Source organism: Ovis canadensis, chromosome 5 (genome assembly GCF_042477335.2).
Source record: "Ovis canadensis isolate MfBH-ARS-UI-01 breed Bighorn chromosome 5, ARS-UI_OviCan_v2, whole genome shotgun sequence".
NCBI classification, from domain to species: domain Eukaryota; kingdom Metazoa; phylum Chordata; class Mammalia; order Artiodactyla; family Bovidae; genus Ovis; species Ovis canadensis.
Genome location: NC_091249.1, coordinates 120,360,921 through 120,380,779, shown reverse-complemented (window position 1 = coordinate 120,380,779; position 19,859 = coordinate 120,360,921). Strand labels below are relative to the sequence as shown.

Below are 19,859 nucleotides of genomic sequence, written 5' to 3'. Positions count from 1 at the left end.
ACTGTTCTGGGCAGAATACCACACCCAGGATGCTATATAAAGAGCAAAGGGAAACACCCCTAGTCTGCACAGGAAAAAGACCCCGTTAATTGTTCCAGACTTCAACCTGAACGGGAGGTTTCATGTCTGCAATACACCTAAAGGCTATATAGGTTCTCTGTGGGAGCATAAGCAAGGAAACCCCCTCTGCGCACCATCGCATCCTCACGACAGCACGCTGGTACCTCCCCAGAAAGAAGCCCGTGCACTCATCTGCAGCCCCAGTTCTTCCAACTGCTACCAAGGGGACAGCTCTGGAGCTTGATCTGGAGGTCAGAGTATACAGCCCTGTGCTGTAAGACTTCATGTATCTATCTAATTACTTCAAAAGCTACTGTCTGAGAAACAGGCTTCCAATCAGCCTGAATCCGGGTGCTGACTGAGATCACTCCCTTTAGAACTCTTGGCACACCCTGGACAAGTGAGAGCTATCAAGAATAAATCAGACTACTTAGGCAAGCACATAGGACCCAGAGACTGTCAAGAGCTGGAGCATGGCTGAATGAGCACAGCCCTCTCTTACATAAGGCCTGGTTCTTCAAGACTGGGAGAGGGAGCTTTTTTATCTAATACATAGAAACAATTACACAGAGTCAAGAAAAGGAAAAAGAAGAAAACAAAAACAGGAATATATTCCAAGCAAAAGAGTAAGATGAAACCTCAGAGAAAGACCTTAATATAACAGATATAAGTAAAATGCATGATACAGAGTTAAAGAGATGCTTACTGAACTTCAAAGAAGAACGGATGAACACTGTGAGAGCTATAATGGACAGACGGAAAGTATTTTAAAACATTACACGGATGCCACAGAACCAAAGAACACAATAGCTGAACTGAAAAATACACCAGAGGGGTTCCAGGGCTGACTAGATAAACTAGAATAACAAAATAGCAACCTGGAAGGGCAGCTGAACTCACCCAGACAAGCAGCAAAAAGAGACAAGAATTTTAAAAAGTGAAGATAACAAGACCTGTGAGACTACACCAAGCAGAATAACACTCACATTATAGGGGGCCCCAGAAGGAGAAGAGAGAACGGGGGCAGAAAAGTTATTTGAGAAAAGGTGACCATAAGCTCCCACAACCTGGGGAAGAAACCATTCAGATCCAGGAAGCAAAGAAAGTCCCAAATAAGATGAACACAATAAATCAAAACATCAAAAAAGGTAAAGATAAAGAGAGAATCTTAAAAGCTGCAAGAGAAAAACAAATTGTTGTATAAACAGGAACTCCCACAAGACCATCTGCTGATTTTCCAGGAGAAACTCTGCAAGTCAAAAGGGAATAACACAACATACTTAAAGTGACGACAGGGGAAAACCCACAACCAAGAACACTCTATCACTCGGAATTGAAGGGGAGATTTTTTAAAAAGTCTTCTAAATAAGCAATAGCTAAAGGAGTTCATCAGGATTCCCCAGTGGCTCAGTGGTAAAGAATGCATCACCAATGCAGGAGATGGGGGTTCAAAAAGAGTCAGGAAGATCCCCTGGAGGAGGCAATGGCAACCCACTCCAGTATTCTTGCCGGGGAAATGCCACTGACAGAGGAGCCTGACAGGCCGCAGTCCACAGGGCTGCAAAAGAGTCGGACTCGACTTAGTGACTAAGCAACAATGAAAAGGAGTTCACCACCACTTAACAACACCCACAAGAAACGTTAATGGGTCTTCTTTAAGCTGAAAAGAACCAGCACTAACCAATGAAAAACACGACGGCAAAAACCTCACCGGTAAGAGCAAATCTACGGTAAAAGCAGTAGATTAACCACAACCACGGGTAAGAGGGTTAAAAGATAAAGTAGCAAAATTCATTAAAACCACATAATTAGTTAACGGGTACACAAAAAGATGTAAAATATGACATCAAAAACATAAAACATGACTGAGGGGAATAAAAATGCAAGTTTTCAGAATGTATCCAAATTTAAGTTGCTACCAACTTAAACTAGACTGCTATATATATAGATCATCATATGTAAACCTCACGGCAACCACAAAAATATATATATATACAGTAGATACACAAGAGATGAGAATGGAATCTAAACATAACACTAGAGAAATTCATCAAACCACAAGAGAAACAAGCAAGCGATGAAGAAAGGAGGAGACAGAAGTTACAGAAACAGCCAGAAAACAAACAACAGAATGCCCTAAGTACACACCTATTAATAAGTATATACCTATTAATATTTATTTTCAATGTAATTGGACCAAATTGTCTGGTTAAAAGATATAGGTTGGCTGAATGGATGAATTTTTAAAAATTAAAAAATAAAAGGCTAACTTATATGTTACCAAGAAGAGACTTAGTTCAGGTTTAAGGACACGAAGACTGAAAGCAGAGGGATGGGAAAAGATATTCCATGCAAAGAAAAATGAAAAGAAAGCTCATATAGCTATACTTAACATTAGACACAATAGACTTTAAAACAAAGAATATGATAGAAGACAGAGAAAAGCACTATATAATATAAAGGGGTCGATTCAACAAGAGGATATAACATTTGTAAATATGTACACACCTAACTTAGGGACACTTAAATGTATAAGGCAACTATTAACAGATCTAAACGGAAAATCCGACAGCAGTACAATAATTGTTGGAGACTACCCCATTTACATCAATGGGGAAACAACAGCTTGAAATGAACCATTAGACCTGGGTGGTTTGAGAGAAATACACAGAGTATTCCACCGCAAAGCAGCAGAACACACACTCTCCTCAGGGCGTGCAGGGCATTCTCAAGACTCGGCCACATGCTGGGCCACAAAACAAGTCTCAATAATCTGCTTGAAATAATATCACACAATTTCTATCAAAATTCTAATGGCATGTTGCACAGACTAGAATAATTATAAAATCCGTCTGGAATCAAAGTCCCCAAATAGCCAAAGCAATCTTGAGGAAGGAAAGAAGGGAGGAATGAACAATGCTGTGGGTGTCATGCTCCCTGATTCCAAACCATGCTAATGGAACCAGGACGATGCTGGCAGGAGACACACAGATCAGTGGAGCAGAACAGAGAGCCAGGAAACAAACCCACCCGGGAATGGACAGCTGATTTACACAAGGGTGCCGGGGAAACACCAATAACCTCAGAAACGCAGGTGACACCACCCTTATGGCAGAAAGCGAAGAGGAACTAAAGAGCCTCTTGATGAAAGCGAAAGAGGAGAGTGAAAAAGTTGGCTTAACACTCGACATTCAGAAAACGAAGATCATGGCATCCAGTCCCATCACTTCATGGCAAATAGATGGGGAAACAGTGGAAACAGTGACAGGCTATTTTTTTTGGCTCCAAAATCACTGCAGATGGTGACTGCAGCCATGAAATTAAAAGATGCGTGCTCCTTGGAAGAAAAGTAATGACCAAACTAGACAGCATATTAAAAAGCAGAGACATTACTTTGCCAACAAAGGTCCATGTAGTCAAAGCTATGGTTTTTCCAGTAGTCATGTATGCATGTGAGAGTCGGACTGTAAAGAAAGCTGAGCGCTAAAGAATTGATGCTTTTAAACTGTGGTGTTGGAGAAGACTCTTGAGAGTCCCTTGGATTGCAAGGAGATCCAATCAGTCCATCCTAAAGGAGATCAGTCCTGGATGTTCATTGGAAGGACTGATGCTGAAGCTGAAACTCCAATACTTTGGCCACCTGATGCAAAGAACTGTCTCATGAGAAAAGACCCTGATGCTGAGAAAGATTGAAGGCAGGAGGAGAAGGGGATGGCAGAGGATGAGATGGTTGGATGGCATCACCAACTCGATGGACACTGAGTTTGAATAAGCTCCAGGTGTTGGCAATGGATAGGGAGGCGATGGACAGGAAGGGTTGCAAAGAGTCAGACACAACTGAGCAACTGAACTAAACTGAATTTACAACAAAGGAGGCGAGAATATTCAATAGGAAAGGGCAATCTCTTTGATAAATAGTACTTTGATAAATAGTCACATGCAAGAGAATAAAACTGGATTACTATCTTACACCATACACAAAAATCAACTCAAAATGGATCAAAAACTTGAACGTAACATCAGAAACCATAAAACTCCTAGAGGAACACACAGTCACTATGTTCCTTCTCATCACTCTTAGAGATATTTTTGGATCTGATTCAAAAGTAATGGCAACAAAAGCAAAAATAAACAAGACTAAAAGCTTTGGTACAGCAAAGGAAACCATCAACCAAACCAAAAGTCAACCTACAGAATAGAAGATATTTGCAAGTCATACATCCAATAAAGCACTAATATCCAGAACATATAAAGAATTCATACAACTAAACAAGAACAACAAAACCCAACTCTACAGTAGGCAGAGGTACATAAAGAGACGCTCATCATCACCAACTGTTAGGGAAATGCAGTCAGAACCACAGTGAGATGTCATCACATATTTGTCAGAAGGGCTATTATCAGAAAGACACGTACTGGAAATTTTTAAGAGAAAAAGGAACCCTTTTACTCTGTGAGTGAGCTTGTAATTTAGTGCAGCCACTGTGTAAAACAAGATGACAGTTCCTCAAATAATTAATAACACACCTCATAGGTACTAGAACCATATGATCTAGTTATTCCACTTCTGGATGTTTATCTACAGGAAACAAAAACACCGACTAAAAGAGAGAGATGCCTCCTTATGTTCACTGTGACACTGTTTAAAACAGTCAGACATGGAAATCACCTAAATGTCCATCAGGGGATGACGAGATAAAGAAGACGTGTACGTATACACGACAGAGCACTTCTCAGTCACAGGAGAGAAGGAGATGCTGCCATTTACGACAGCAGACGGGCTGTGGGGCAAAGGGAAGTCAGCCAGCCACAGAGAGACCAACACCCTATGATTTCACTTAAATGAAGAATCTAAAAAACCAAAACAAATGAACAAAGAAAACAAAACTCGCAGTAACAGACTGGTGGTTGTCAAACGGAAAGAGGGTTCGGGTGTTAGTGAAAAGGGTGAAGGGGTCAATTACACGCTAACAGATGATAACGAGACGCTGGAATGATCACTTCATAGGACACACCAGTTTTACTGGAATTAAAACAAACGAAAAAAAAACTATCCTAACAACAAAAAGAGGTAGGAAGAGAGGAAGGGAAAAAGGTTAATTCATTTGTCAAAAAAGGGAACAAGTCTAAATAACCATGTACTTTGTAACAGAGATTCAAGAGATATGAGATAAAAACTGACCAAACTGCAGGGAGAAACAGAGTCACAATTATAATCAGAGGTTTCAACACCCCCTCTCAATAACTGATAGGATAGGAAGACAGAAATGAGTAAAGAAACTATCAACCATCGTGACCCGTCCCTCAGTGCAAACAGCAAGCGCAGAACATGAAGTGCGTGCGGAAGAGGTACCGAGACAGATCGCACTCCGCCAGGAAACAGGCGCCCACAGAGTTAAGAGGGTCCGCGTCACATAAAGTCAGATCTGGGAGAACAATGGATCTGAATTCGAAATTAATAACAAAAATTTCTCTTAAAAGAAAAAACTTCTTGGAAACTGAACAGCAGACTTTAGAAGACTACATGGGTCGAGGGAGAAGTCAAAAGTGAAACTAAAATGTATTCTGAACTGAAAAAAAACGAAAATAAGCATCAGAGAAATTTTTGAAATGCAGCTAAAACAGTGCTCAGAGAAAACTGAGAACACTACAGAAGAAGATGGTCTTAACATATATAATAACAATGAACAGTGGAAAATGGAAAACTAGGAAAAATGCTAATTATAAGAACATCCAAAAATATGAAATACACATAAATCTGAAAGGTCTATACACTGAAAACTGTAAGATTATTCAAAAAAGAAAATACACCATGTTTATGGTGTATATATAAAGCTCCACTACAATATGGTGTATTATAAAGCTCCAATACTGTTAAAATATACATTTTTCCGAAATTTACCTATACATATATTTAATGCATTCCAATAAAAACTCAGTAGCCTCTTTTTAAAAAATTGATGAGTTGTTCTACAATACATATGGAAATGCACAAGAATTAAACTAGTCAAAACAATTTGGGGGGAAAAAGCACAAAGAGAAACTACACTATCTAGTAACTGTGAGATTGCTAGAGAGTCACAGTGGCCGAAACAGTGTCACTGGTGTCACGGTGGACGAGGAAATGAACGGGACAGATCAAGAGTGTAGAAACAGTCTTACTCATCATGGTCAACTGATTTTCAACAAAACAGTAAAGAACGCTTAATCCTTTCTAAAAATGTTGATGGAATAAATGGATATCCATTAACAACAACAACAACAACAAAACTGACTTTAATCTATAGCTTGTCCCATATACAAAAATTAACTAAAAATGGGTCATAGATGTAAATATAAACGCACAAAAGTATAAAACTTCCAGATGCAAACACAGGAGAAAACACCTTTGGATCAGGCAAAGATTTCTTTTTTAGATATAATACGAAAAACCTAATGTGCTAAAGAAAAAATTGATATATTGAACTTCACTTTTAGGTAGAATAAATGATGCATTTTCAGCACTAAGAGGAAAAGCTGACGTACTCCTTGTTTTCCTTTGGGTTTCCAACCATTGTTCAACCGTTATCTCTCAAGGTTTCCTCTTTGAAAGGCAACACTACCCACTTAGACCACTTCCTCTCAATCTATCACCCTTCCCTAGCCCCCTTTTCCATGCCCCACATTCTCCTGCCTTTTTTAATCATCTTAGCATTTGTCTCCATCTATGGACTCCGGGAGTTGGTGATGGATAGGGAGCCCTGCCATGCTGCGGTTCATGGGGTCACAAAGAGCCGGACAGGACTGAGCGACTGAACTGAGCTGATCCCTCACCTTGACACTTCAATATACACGTTGATGATTCCTCCTTTGTCCTGACCTCACAAATTCTGTATCTTCTTACCCATTAATCCTATCTCTTGTTCCTTTCAGTACCTTACTTTCCTAAAGAGTATAATTCCAGTTAAACATAGTCAATAAAACATGGCTAGTTTTCCACTCCTTTCCAAAATCCCACTGAAATACAAGATAGTTAAAGTGTAAATTTACAATCGCAAAGAAGATAGAAAAGGCAACAATCACAGATAAGACATGCCAATAAAAATGTTAGAAAATATTATAAAAGCAGGTAAGGGGTAACTGAGCAGCATCAGGAAAAGCTGAAACACAAGTGTGCTACAAAGTAGAGGTCAAGAAGAAAAGGCCTTGTGATAGGAGGGGAAACTGGAGGAAAGTGCGCGAAGAGGCCGAACTCCCAGTAATGAGGCGAGTAAGCGAGGGATGGCACAGCTCACACTGGCGCCTGAGAGGGGGGAGCTGCTAAGTGAGTCCGTTCCGAGAGTTCTTGTCCAAAGGAGAAACTTTTCTTTCCTTTTTAATGGGGCTTTCCTCGTGGCTCAGCAGGAAAAGAATCCGCCTGCAATGTGGGAGACCTGGGTTCGATCCCTGGCTTGGGAAGATCCCCTGGAGAAGGGAAAGGCTCCCCACTCCAGTATTCGGACCTGGGGAATTCTCTATGGAGCTGTATTAGTTCATGGGGTTGCAAAGAGTTACAATCTATTGCAGTAATCATTTCACAATATACATAAACCATCACACTATAAACCTTAAATCTATACACCGATGTATGTCAATGATATCTCAATAAGACTCTGGGGGGCAGGGAGAAGAAAAGACCAATCTACAGGGCCAGATAACTCCAGGAAAGCCCGAGAACTGGGAGGAAATGAAGGAAATGGAGAATGAAGGAAATGGAGAGGGCGCTGAAACAGGAGGATCGGTTCAGGCTACATAAGGAACAGCCAGGATTCTAGGGCCTACTGCTCAGCCCACAGACAGGCAACTATTCCTCCCCCAGAGCAGACAAAAACAAGCAGAAAACATTAACCAGAGAGCCTCTGGATGCAGAGACACCAGGCAGCTTACCAAACCAGGAGGATTAACTAAAGCAGGGCGCTCTGAACACTCAGCCTACTTTCTCTACATGTTCCCGTAACAGAGTAGTCACACAAAATACAGGACACCAGGGAAATCTGAATAGCCGACAAAAAACAGTCTTTAGTGTATGCATCCCTGGGGGAGGAACAGGCAGCCCACTCCAGTGTTCTTGCCTGGAGAATCCCACGGACAGAGGGGCCTGGCGGGTCGCAGAGAGTGGGACGCGACTGGGCACACACAGGCCATGCGTTTCTCGTTCCTGTGTGCAGATTTGACTGGTGATCTATATTTTAATTTGCTGCATCCGGCAACCCTACCTTCAGACTAGAACCTAGAGAAATGTTCTTCGGGGAACCTCGCTGGCCCAGGAAAGGAAGTTAGAGATAATCACATTAGGAGTTCTCAGAGAAATCAAAGATCTTTCCCAGATCACACACACGACACACACACATTCCCCATAAGAAACAGAGTTTCCTCTACAATTTACTCAGATCTTAACACCCGTGAGTGCAAGAAACACACTAATTCTGACTTTCCAAAGTAAAATAAAATTTTCTTAACTTTGAATAAATACAGTGAAATGTGAAGTAAGACAATGGAAACAGAGCAAAAACCCAAGAACTATTAAGGTGTGTAATATTTCACCTTTAATGCCTTCAAAGGAAAATGAGCAGTAGAATATTGACCTTTATTTTTATAGCCCTTAATTTTTAATTTTATAAATTTTATAAAATGAATAATAATATAACCTTTACGTTAAAAAACCATATTGTTTATTCAAAGAATTTTGTGTCATTAAACCATCTGTACATTAGCATTTTAGTAATGAAATGACAGCAAAGAACACCTACACATTAAAATATTCCATGTGACTATACTAATGACTCACAGAAGAATTCAAGGAAGGTGGGTTATAAAGAAAGTTTGTGCCAAAAGGATAAAACCGCAGGGCTCAAGGGACCCAAGGAAGTAGGGTACTTAAGAAAATGGTTCTCAAAGGTGACTAATCATTAGAATAATCTGGACATCTACTGGGGAAAGAAAGATTTCAAAGCTCAAAAATTCCAGACCTAATGACCCGGAATATTGGGAGAGGGACCCAAATCTTAGAGTCTGTGAAGCTCTCCCCATGCGATTCTGATGGACAGCAGGGTTTCGGAGCCACTGCATTAGAATGCTGGCTTAGGCGTGCTCATTCACCAGCACGATCTATCTGCTTTAAGGACAATTACGAAGCTACAGACGACAAATGACGAGAGTATGCTTCTTACCTTGGATACATTGCTGACATAATTCATTTGGGTAGTACTTTCCTTATCAACTTGATTGCAAAGGTTCTGTAAAGTAGATGCATATTCTTTATCACTTTTTATTCTCAGGGCCATGAATTTCTTCACTGTTTCCAGTAACCGTAATTCCCAGTCTTGCAATTTTAACACAGCTTCGTGTGAATTCTTCAGGTCACTCCCAAACCCCATCTTTGTAAGGCACTGTCTTATCCTCCACACTGCACAACTGAGCCTTCTAATCAGCACATATCTGTGTACGTAAACAAAAGGAAAAGAATCTTAAATCAAAAGCAAATTAATCTTCAAAGCAAAGTTATGGCCCATTTTTTTTAGAATGAAAAAAAAAAATCATTACAATTGAATGTTTTCCCCCAAAGATCAGGAACAAGATGAGAATGTCCAATCTCGGCACTTTGATTCAACCTTGTTCTTGTCAGTACAATGAAGGAAATGAAACACTTTCCATTGAAATTGGGAAGGAAGAAATGAAACTATATTTATTTACGGATGATATGACACTGTGTCTAGAAAATCCTAAGAAGTACAATTTTACGAGTATTACAACTAATAAATGAGCTCGGTAATATTACAGGGTACTAGATCAATATACAAATAGCAAATGTATTTCTATACTCTAGCAATGACCAACCTGAAAACAAAACTTAAAAACAATTCCATTTACAACAGCATCAAAAAGAATAAAATATTTAGGAATAAATTTTGCAAAATAAACATAAAACTTTACTCTTAAAATTATAAAACATTGTTGAAAATGCAAAGAAAACCTAAATAAATGGAAAGATTCATGTTAATGGATTCAAAAGACTTAATATTGTTAAACAGGCAATCCTGTCCAATTTGATCTACCAATTTAACTCAATCCACAGTAAAATCTAAGCTAGCTTTCTTTTTTTTTTTTTCAGAAATTGATAAACTAATCCTAAAATTTACTTAGAAATGCAAGGGAGCCAGAACAGTCGACCAAACAAAAAACCAAAACACCATGAAGAAAAAGAACAAAGTTGGAAGACTCAGAATTCAGGGCCATGTCTATTCAACGGAGGAAAAAAAGTCTTTACTACAGATGCTGGGATGATTGAATTCCACATGCAGAAGACTTCAGCAGGATGCCTCCTTACACCACACACAAAACAATTAACTCGAAAGAAATCACAGATTCAAACAGAGCTAAAACTAAAACTCTCAGAAGAAGATAAAGCAGTAAATCCGTGACCTGGGCTCAGACAATGGCTTCTAGATATGACACCAAAAGTACAAGAAACAAAATAAAAATATATCAATTTTGTTTCATCAAAATTTAAAACTTCTATACTTCAAAGGCCAACATCAAGTAAGTGATATGCCACAGAATGGGAGAAAACACTCACAGATGACGTGTCTGATGAGGAATATCTGTCTGGATCACACAAAGGTTTCTTAAAGTCAGCAACGGTGCGACACACCGATTAAAACGGGCAGAAGGCAGACACGACAGACATTCCTCCAGACAAGACCGACAGACGCCCACTAAGCACGCGGAAAGCTGTGCAGCTTCACTGGCCATCAGGAAAATGCCAACCGAGACCACAATGAGATGTCATCTCATATCTCTAAGATGTCTATAACAGAAAGACAGATAATATCTAATGTTGGAGACTGTGAGAGCAGTCTCTGAAGAAATCAGAACCATCACATACTGGTGGTATAAAATTAAAATAGGCAGTTCCTCAAAAATTAAACACAGAGTTATCATATTTGAGCAAGAAACTCCACTCTTAGGCATATACTCAAGAGAATAAAAACATATGCCCACACAAAAACCTGCGTATGAATATCTGCCAAAGAGGCATCAACTGACGCACGGATAAATGAAGTATAACTATGCAAGGAAACATTATCTGACAACGAAAAGGAGCGGATACGAGGCATGGCATGGATAAACCTTGCAAACACTCTATGTGAAGAAGCCAAACACAAAGACTGACACGTTGTCCTCTTATATGAAATGTCCAAAATCTACCTTTAGAGACATAAATCGGATTAGTATTTGACTAAAGCTGGCAATGGAGAAGGCAATGGCAACCCACTCCAGCACTCTTGCCTGGAAAATCCCATGGGCGGAGGAGCCTGGTAGGCTGCAGTCCATGGGGTCTCGAAGTGTCAGACATGACTGAGTGACTTCACTTTCACTTTTCACTTTCATGCACTGGAGAAGGAAATGGCAACCCACTCCAGTGTTCTTGCCTGGAGAATCCCAGGGACGGCAGAGCCTGGTGGGCTGCCGTCTATGGGGTCACACAGAGTCTTGGACACAACTGAAGCGACTTAGCAGCAGCAAAGCTGGCAAATGTGGGAAGAAATGAAGGGCGACTGCTAATGGGTAATGGATTTCCTTTTGTGGTAAGGAGAGTGCTCCAAAATTGATTGTGGCAATGGTTGCACAACTTTGTGAACAATAAAAGCCACTAAATTGTACAATTTAAATGGGTGCATTATTCAGCATGTGAGTTGTATCTCAGTTGTTTACAAAATCACTAGAGCATAACTTGTAATCATCTAAAGGTCAGTGGGCTTCCCTGATGGCTTAAGGACACTCCTTAAGGACGCTGTTCCACAGAAGCAGTCGCCACCGAGGACTCTGTGTCTCGGTTAACATGGCCACTAATTAGGAAACGTAGAGTAGTTAATGGGCTTCCCTGGTGGCTCAGCTGGTAAAGAATTCGCCTGCAATGCAGGAGACCCCGGTTCAATTCCCGGGTCAGGAAGATCCCCGGGAGAAGAGATAGGCTACCCACTCCAGTATTCTTGGGCTTCCCTGGTATCCACACGGTAAAGAATCCGCCTGCAGCCTGGGTTCAATCTCTGGGTTGGGAAGATCCCCTGGAGGAGGGCATGGCAACCCACTCCAGTATTCCTGCCTGGAGAATCCCTATGGACAAAGCGGCCTGACAGGTTACAGTCCATGGCGTCACAAGGAGTCAGACACGACTGACTGACTAAGCCCAAAGGTCAATTATCAGAAAATTACCCCAAATCTATTCCTGCTTGTTTGATATAAATCCCAAGAACTATTATAAAATTTATTTTCCCCTCCAGCCTCCTAGAATTTCAGGCAGTCAATGTTTCAGGGTCAGCTACAAGAAAGAAACAAAACACATCTTTAATTTATATAGCTTTAATTTTATATAGCTGGCTCATATCAGAAGTCAATTTAATTGAGCTGAAATCCTCTAGGCTAATCAGAAAAATGAGATTTATCTCTCTAACCTCAGTGATACACATTTAAAATGATAAAACTATGAGTTTTCCAAATAGGAAGCAAATTTCAATCTTTTCCCAACTGAAAACTGTTCAGTTTTATTCTCAAACAAGTGAGGGGTAGGAGGGAAAGATGGTGGGAAAATATACTTCATCAAGGTTTCCAAAGTAGCAACCAGGACACTAAATGGACCTTAACATAAATAAGTCAACACAAGTAACTGACTTTTCCACTTTAAGATCAAGTAGGAGAATTCCAGGGGATTCCCTGGCAGCTCAGTTGGCAAGAAATCTGCCTGCAATGCAGGAGACCCCAGTTCGATTCCTGGGGTGGGAAGATCTCCTAGAGAAGGGATAGGCTACCCAATTCAGTATTCATGGGCTTCCCTGGTGGCTCAGACAGTAAAGAATCCGTTTGCAATGTGGGAGACATGGGTTCGATCCCTGGGTTTGGAAGATCCCCTGGAGGAGGGCATGGCAACCCACCCCAGCATTCTTGCCTGGAGAATCTCATGGACAGAGGAGCCTGGCAGGCTACAGTCCATGGGGTCACACAGAGTGGGACACGACTGAGCGACTAAGCACAGCACAGGATAATTCTAGTCTTTTCACTTTGTAGGCAGTAGCCTAAAAATGTACTTTGACAAACTGTATCAAAAAAATTTTTTTATAAAAAAGAAAATTTTTCCATTATTTTACGTATAGCTCAACTAAGTCTCAGTGAAGATATACTCTATCTCATACCACGTTTTCAATGGAAGAATAAGAAACATTTTTTTTCCAGACAAAGAAAGGTGAAACATTTTGCTTTTTAAAGAAACTATTTCTGAGACTGTGGTTCACTTTATTCTGTAACTTAGAATAAATATCACTTCTGCTTCTAAATGCATCTAGCTGTGATCCAAGCTTTGAGAATAATTTTTTCTCTCATTATTAGGAATTTCAAAAGGAAGATGAAGAGCTTAGATGAATAAAAACAGAGAATCCGGCAGCTGAGACACACTCCAGCCCACTCTGAGGGCTTGCCTATCTACTCCAACATTCTAGGGCAGGGCAAATATAAATATATGAATATATTCCTTGAAGAATGACAAATAAAAAATTTCTTAAACAACTCCATAATTAACTGATTATGTCTAATTATTAAATTAGTAGAGACGATAAGCGGTTTAGGAATTAAAGGAAATGGTATCCGACAGATAATTATTCCATAGATGTCAAACAGTGTATGTAAGACTATTCAATTCAGTAGCGTTTAGAATTTTTTTAAAAACTGGAAATATTAAGAGGAATTGACTACATAAATTGCAATCAAAGCTACTACATTTGACTGTAACTGAGAAATCCCAGGGAGTACCATTCAAATCTGGTCTGTGCGAGCTTGTTCAGGATTCAGTCTTCACAACTGTATGTGGTGGGCGTGATCGTGGCACAGGCATCCAGTGGAGTGCCGTTCAGCCCTGACACAGAAAATGAGAAAATCCGCGTGTGGGTCTGGAGCCATCATCAAGAGCTAGTACTAGAAAACAGCAAGGTACAGAACTAGCTTTCTTCACATTGTATAAAAAGAAAGCAGAAAAATAGAAATTAAATTTACTTGTAAGTGCACAAAATATTTCTAGAAGAACATACAGCGGCTGGGACACAGGAATGAGAGGAGACTTTCATCAACTGCCCTTCTGAACGTTTGAAGCTTGTTTTAAGAGAACATACTATACGCAAAGATTAATGAATTAAACAATTTTTGCAAGAATCCTTCAAGCTAGGTGTCAACAGTACAAGAACCAAGAACTTCCAGATGTACAAGGTAGGTTTAGAAAAGGCAAGGGAAACGGAGATCAAACTGCCAACAACCAGCAGATCATAGAAAAGGCAAGGGAATTCCAAAAAATCTTCTGCTTCATTGACTGCACTAAAGCCTTCGACAGCAGAGGTCACAACAAGCCGTGAAAAATTCTTAAAAGTGATGGGAATACCAGACCACCTTACATGCCTCCTGAGAAACCTATATACAGGTCAAGAAGCAACAGTTAGAACTGGACAAACCACAATGGATTGGTTCCAAACTGGGAAAGGAATCCATCAAGGCTGTATATTGTCACCCTGTTTATTTAACTTAGATACAGAGTACATCATGAGAAATGCCGGGCTGGATGAAGTACAAGCTGGAATCAAGATTGCCGGGAGAAATATCAATAACCTTAAATATGCAGATAACACTACCCTAATGGCAGAAAGCGAAGAGGAATTAAAGAGTCTCTTGACAAGGGTGAAAGAGGAGAGTGAAAAAGTTGGCTTAAAACTCAACAGTCAAAAAACTAGGATCATGGCAACTGGTCCCATCACTTCATGGCAAACAGATGGGGAAACAATGGAAACAGTGACAGACTTTATATTTTGGGCTCCAAAATCACTGCAGATGGTGACCAGCCACAAAATTAAAAGACGCTTGCTCCTTGGATAAAAAACTATGACAAACCTAGACAGCACATTACAAAGCAGAGACATCACTTTGCCAACAAAGTTCCACATAGTTAAAGCTATGCTTTTTCCAGTAGTCATGCACAGATGTGAGAGTTGGATCATAAAGAAGGCTGAGTGCCAAAGAATTGATGCTTTTGAACTGTGGTGTTGGAGAAGACTCTTGAGAGTCCCTTGGACTGCAAGGAGATCCAACCAATCCATCCTAAAGGAAATTAACCCTGAATATTCATTGGAAGGACTGATGCTGAAGCTGAAACTCCAATACTTTGGCCACCTGATGTGAAGAGCTGACTTATTTGAAAAGACTCTGGTGCTGGGAAAAATTGAAGGTGGAGGAGAAGGGGACGACAGAGGATGAGATGGTTGGATGGCATCACCGACTCGATGGACACGGGTTTGAGCTTAATGCGGGAGACAGTGAAGGACAGGGAAGCCTGGTGTGCTGCGGCCATGGGGTGGCAAAGGGCAGGACATGACTGAGGAGCTGAACCACAACCAAAAAAGGTTTGATGAGAAAGAGAAAAAACTAATGAAAGCTGGAATAACCCAGGAAAGTTTCTTAGAAATGGCAAGATATGAGCTAAGACTTGAATAATCATGATTTAGATTATAAAAGATCAGAAAGGAAATGTATTTCAGGAAGCAATATAGAGAAAATACATGAATAGGGGTGAAGTAAAAAAGAAATGTCTCCAAAATCAAGCTATATGTTGCAAACAGTGGCATGCCGATTTATCTCTTGCTATTCTAAAGTTAAGGAAACTAATAAGGCTCAAACTCCTTTAGTCAATTGGTGTTAGGCAAAATGACAAAGTCATGAAAGTGATGTATTAAATGGTTAAGTTGCTGGTGCTAGTTATTCAAGTGTGTTCGATTTGAAGAATTTCCTAAAGCTGAGCATCTGTGATTTGTGTACTTTTCTATATGTATGTTACAGTTAATTAAGAGAGAGAAATATAGATTTTAATATGGAAGCTAGGTATAAAATATATTGATGACAGCAAAAATATAAAAAAAGACATAAGAAGGAAAATTTATAAGTCATTATAGCTATACAGCTTGAGAAATGAGGATCTATCATTGACAATGTCAGTGAGAGGTAAAAAGGTACCAGGCTTGACCTGATAAATGGATTTAAGGAAGAGACAGATGATACAGGACAAGTTTAAAGTTTTATAAGAAATGAAGATAATATCAGTAGAAATGGAAGAAGGAGAATATGGAGCTACTTTAAAGAAAATACCTTCATTTCAACAGGAAATAAATGCTTGGGTAAAGCATCAAGGCTAAAAGATACAAACCTGAGAGTCAAGTGCTTAAAAGTGATAAAACTAAGACCGAATGTCGACAGAAAAGCAGATCGTTAAGGACAAAGCCCATGAGCATCTATCAGCAGAGGAGCTGGAGGAAAAAAGCCAAAGGGCAGAAATTAGGTAAGCAGGAGAATAAAAGAGGTTTGACAGTTACAGACACTGAGATTTAAAAAAAGAAGCTGTTAGCAATGTCAAATGTCAGAGAGAGATATGAAAACTGCAGAAAGTCATTATTAGAATTTTCAGGTAAAGCCATCACAGTAAAAGAAGTACTTCGGAAGCTCCTACCACCAATAACAAACAAAAAGAACAAACAATTGTTAAGGAAAAAAGCAAAAATTCAAACACACCATCAGCAGGTAAAGGAGCACAGCTTCAAGCCACAAGTTTCACTGCACAGTTTCAAAGGGAAAAAAGGGAAAGTCCTGGCACTCTCGGCAGCAGCAAATGTGCCGCAGAACCACCCAACTTCTAGAAGAAATCCTGAGGAGGAAGAAGGAACACAATCCTGAGAAGCCACGCTGGATACCCCAACATGAAAAGAGGCAGCAGAGACCAAATAGGCCCACCAAGGGAAAAATCAAGAAGATAAAGAAGCAAGCTTCTCTGGACCAAGACAGGACCTCAGAAAATCAGGGAGGGCAGCCTTGCCTTGCCGTTTTCCAGGGCTCTGTGAGAACTGGTGGATGAGATGAAACCTAGGAGCGCAGGATGGTTAGTGGACTCTCAGGAGAGAGAGTGTCTCTCAGGGCTCCAGGCAAGGCCAAACTCAGTCCCAGCCAATACCTCCCAGCCCTGGGTCGCCAGGCTCATATGACAAATAAGCCAAAATCAAAAGTAAGACCTTTTAATCCATGGACAGAGGAGTGTAGTGGGCTACAGTCCACAGGCTGCAAAGAGTTGAATAGACTCAGGGCTCAAAGAGTTGAGCACGCAAAAGGAAAACCTAGCTTCTGACCCAGGTAACATGGCAGAGGCCGTTTTTCCCAGGTCCGCCCCACAAAACACAGCTGTCAACGCTGGGAATAGCGAAAGGGACAGCCACAGAAGAGCTCTGGAAAGTCGGGGGAAGGGAGGTAGAGTCCTTGGGCCCAGGCCTGGGAGAACGGCAGAGGCAGAGGCAGGGCATCCTGGGCCCCCTCACCCGACAGGAGAAGGTGGTCCATCCCTGGCTGCCCGCCCGCTAGTCTGGGAACAAAAGGCCGTCGGCGAAGGCAAGCTCCCCAGGGATGCCACGGGGGTCCCTCCGGCAACATGGGGCCAGCCAGCACCACCAGCGAAGAAGACAGGCGGCAAGCCTCCCCGAAAACGGACAGCCAGCGGAGGCAGTCTCCTTCCCGTCGGGGCCCGAGAACCCCCTTTCAGCCCAGAGAGTCGGAATGCAGCAGGAAGAAGAGCGAGGGGGACCCGGCCACACCAAGAGCCCACCTTGGTGGGCAGAGCAGGCCTCTCCACCCCGCAGGCCCCAGGCTCTCCTGCCCCCAGAAACTCCGGAGCCGCTGCACGGAACTGGCCAGAGGGCTGAGCTGCAGCAGGAGGTCCCGTCCAGGAAGCCCCTGCTCCCCGCGAGGCTAGGGTGCTCCTCTCCTGCCCAGAGGCAGCAGGGCAGCGAGGGGCACGGGGAGGAAACCCGGTCTCACCCCTTCCCTACCAACCAACAGCCAGCAGCTCAGCCCAAGAAAAACGTCCTCTGGCTCCCTCAAGCACCACCAGCAAGGACCAGCGGGAGCCCTCGTGACACCGGACCAAGCAAACTGAAATAACAGCAGGAAGACCCTGAAAATGAACTGTCGCTAGAGCCACAGCCCACGAGAACGGGCCAAGGACTGCGTGCTTCTCCTAAACAGGGATGGACTGCCGGTAAAGACGAAAGACTGAAATAGGCCCCCGAGTCTCCTAACCCAACAGACAAAACACTGAGGCTCCAGTCGAAACTCACCTGTCGTATCAAGAACCAAGGAAAAAAATTACAGTTGAAACAAGACAAACAACTAATACCAACATCAAGATGAATCAGATGCTGGAATTATCAGAAGAGGATTTTTATATCAAACACCGTAAGAAACTCTTCCACAATCAGTTACAAGTTCTCTTAAAACAAATGCAAAACAACAGTTATAAGTTCCCTTAAAACAACTGTAAAAATAGGAAATCTAAGCAAAAAAATAGAACAAATTTTTTAAATATATGGACATTATAGAAATTAAGAATGCAATAACGGGAATAACAAACCTCACTAGATGGGCTCAGGAGTAGACAGCAGAGGGTCCAGTGCATGTAAGAATCCAGGAATAGAATGCAATCAATCCGGACAAAGAGAAAACACACAGAAAATAATAATAATAACAAAGCCTTGGGGACCTGTGGGGCACTGAGAAGGACCCAACACCTGGGGACCTTCCCTAGCACGGCAGCGGCTAAGACTCCCCGCTTCCACCACAGGGGGGGAAGGTTCAGTCTCTGGTGGGAGAAAAAGATCGCATATGCCGCACAGCCAGAAAATAAGCAATACTCTGAAGTCTTAGGAAAATGACCCCACATTTGTGTCATCTTAAGTTCCAAAAGAGGAGGAGGAAGAAGGGCTGAAAGAGTATTCAGAGAAATAAGCGATTCTTCACGAGCCAGGAATCACGACTGTGGTGTCAGTCGAGGGCAGACGACAGATTGAGACCAGAGAGGAGAGAACCCGCAGACAGACCCACACAGACATGCTCCACTGTTTTCTCACAAAGGTCCAGAAGCAAGTCGGCAAAAGACAACTAGCCTTCTTAATAAATGACACTGAAGCAGTTAGGTAACCACAGGCGAAATAAAAGGGGGGAAATGAACCCTGACCTAACACCATACACAGAAATCAATTCGAAAGAATCACAAACTTGAACATAAAACTGCAAAACTTCTAGAAAAAAGAAACCGGAAGCAAAATCTTCAGGATCTCAACCTAGGCAGAGGTCTTAGACTTCAAACAAAACACACAATCCAAAAAAGGAAAAAATGGATAAACTGGGCTCATCAAAAGTAAAAAGGTTGCCCTGTGAAAGTACATGTGAAGATGAGAAAAAGACAAGCCACAGAACTGGGAGAAAATTTTACAAACCACGTATCTGACAGAGAACTAGTCCCTAGAATTCATAACATCTCTCAAAATTTAACATTTAAAAACAACAATCCAACTAAAAAATGAGAAGACAACAGACACTTCACAGAAGAGGATACAAAAATGGCAAATTAACACACGAGAGGATGTTCAACATAAACTAGCCGTTGGGGAAATGCAGTCAAAACCACAATGAGATACCACTCCATAGCTATCAGAATGGCTAAAATAAAATACGACAAGACCAAATGCCTGTATGGATATGAAAAAACAGGGTCACTGATCTGCTACTGGTCAGTAGACAAGAAATGGTACAGCCACTCCAGTTTCTGATTAAACTTTAATTCAACACCGTATGACCCAGCCATTGCACTCTTGGACATTTATGCATAGAAATGAAAACACACATCCACACAAAAACCTGTACCCAAATGTTCACAG

The 19,859-nt window shown here is 41.3% G+C and overlaps 1 protein-coding gene across 4 annotated transcripts in view; it reads right to left on the bottom strand.

Annotated features, from left to right (window-relative positions):
* Positions 1 to 19,859, bottom strand: part of FER (FER tyrosine kinase) — a 475,599-nt gene that overhangs the window by 423,415 nt on the left and 32,325 nt on the right. For all 4 annotated transcript variants that reach the window (XM_069592654.1, XM_069592657.1, XM_069592656.1 and 1 more), the window contains exon 2: positions 9,249 to 9,516. In XM_069592654.1, coding sequence (XP_069448755.1) covers positions 9,249 to 9,455 — 207 coding nt within the window. In that variant the 5' untranslated portion in view covers positions 9,456 to 9,516. The remainder of the gene's footprint in view (positions 1 to 9,248; positions 9,517 to 19,859) is intronic.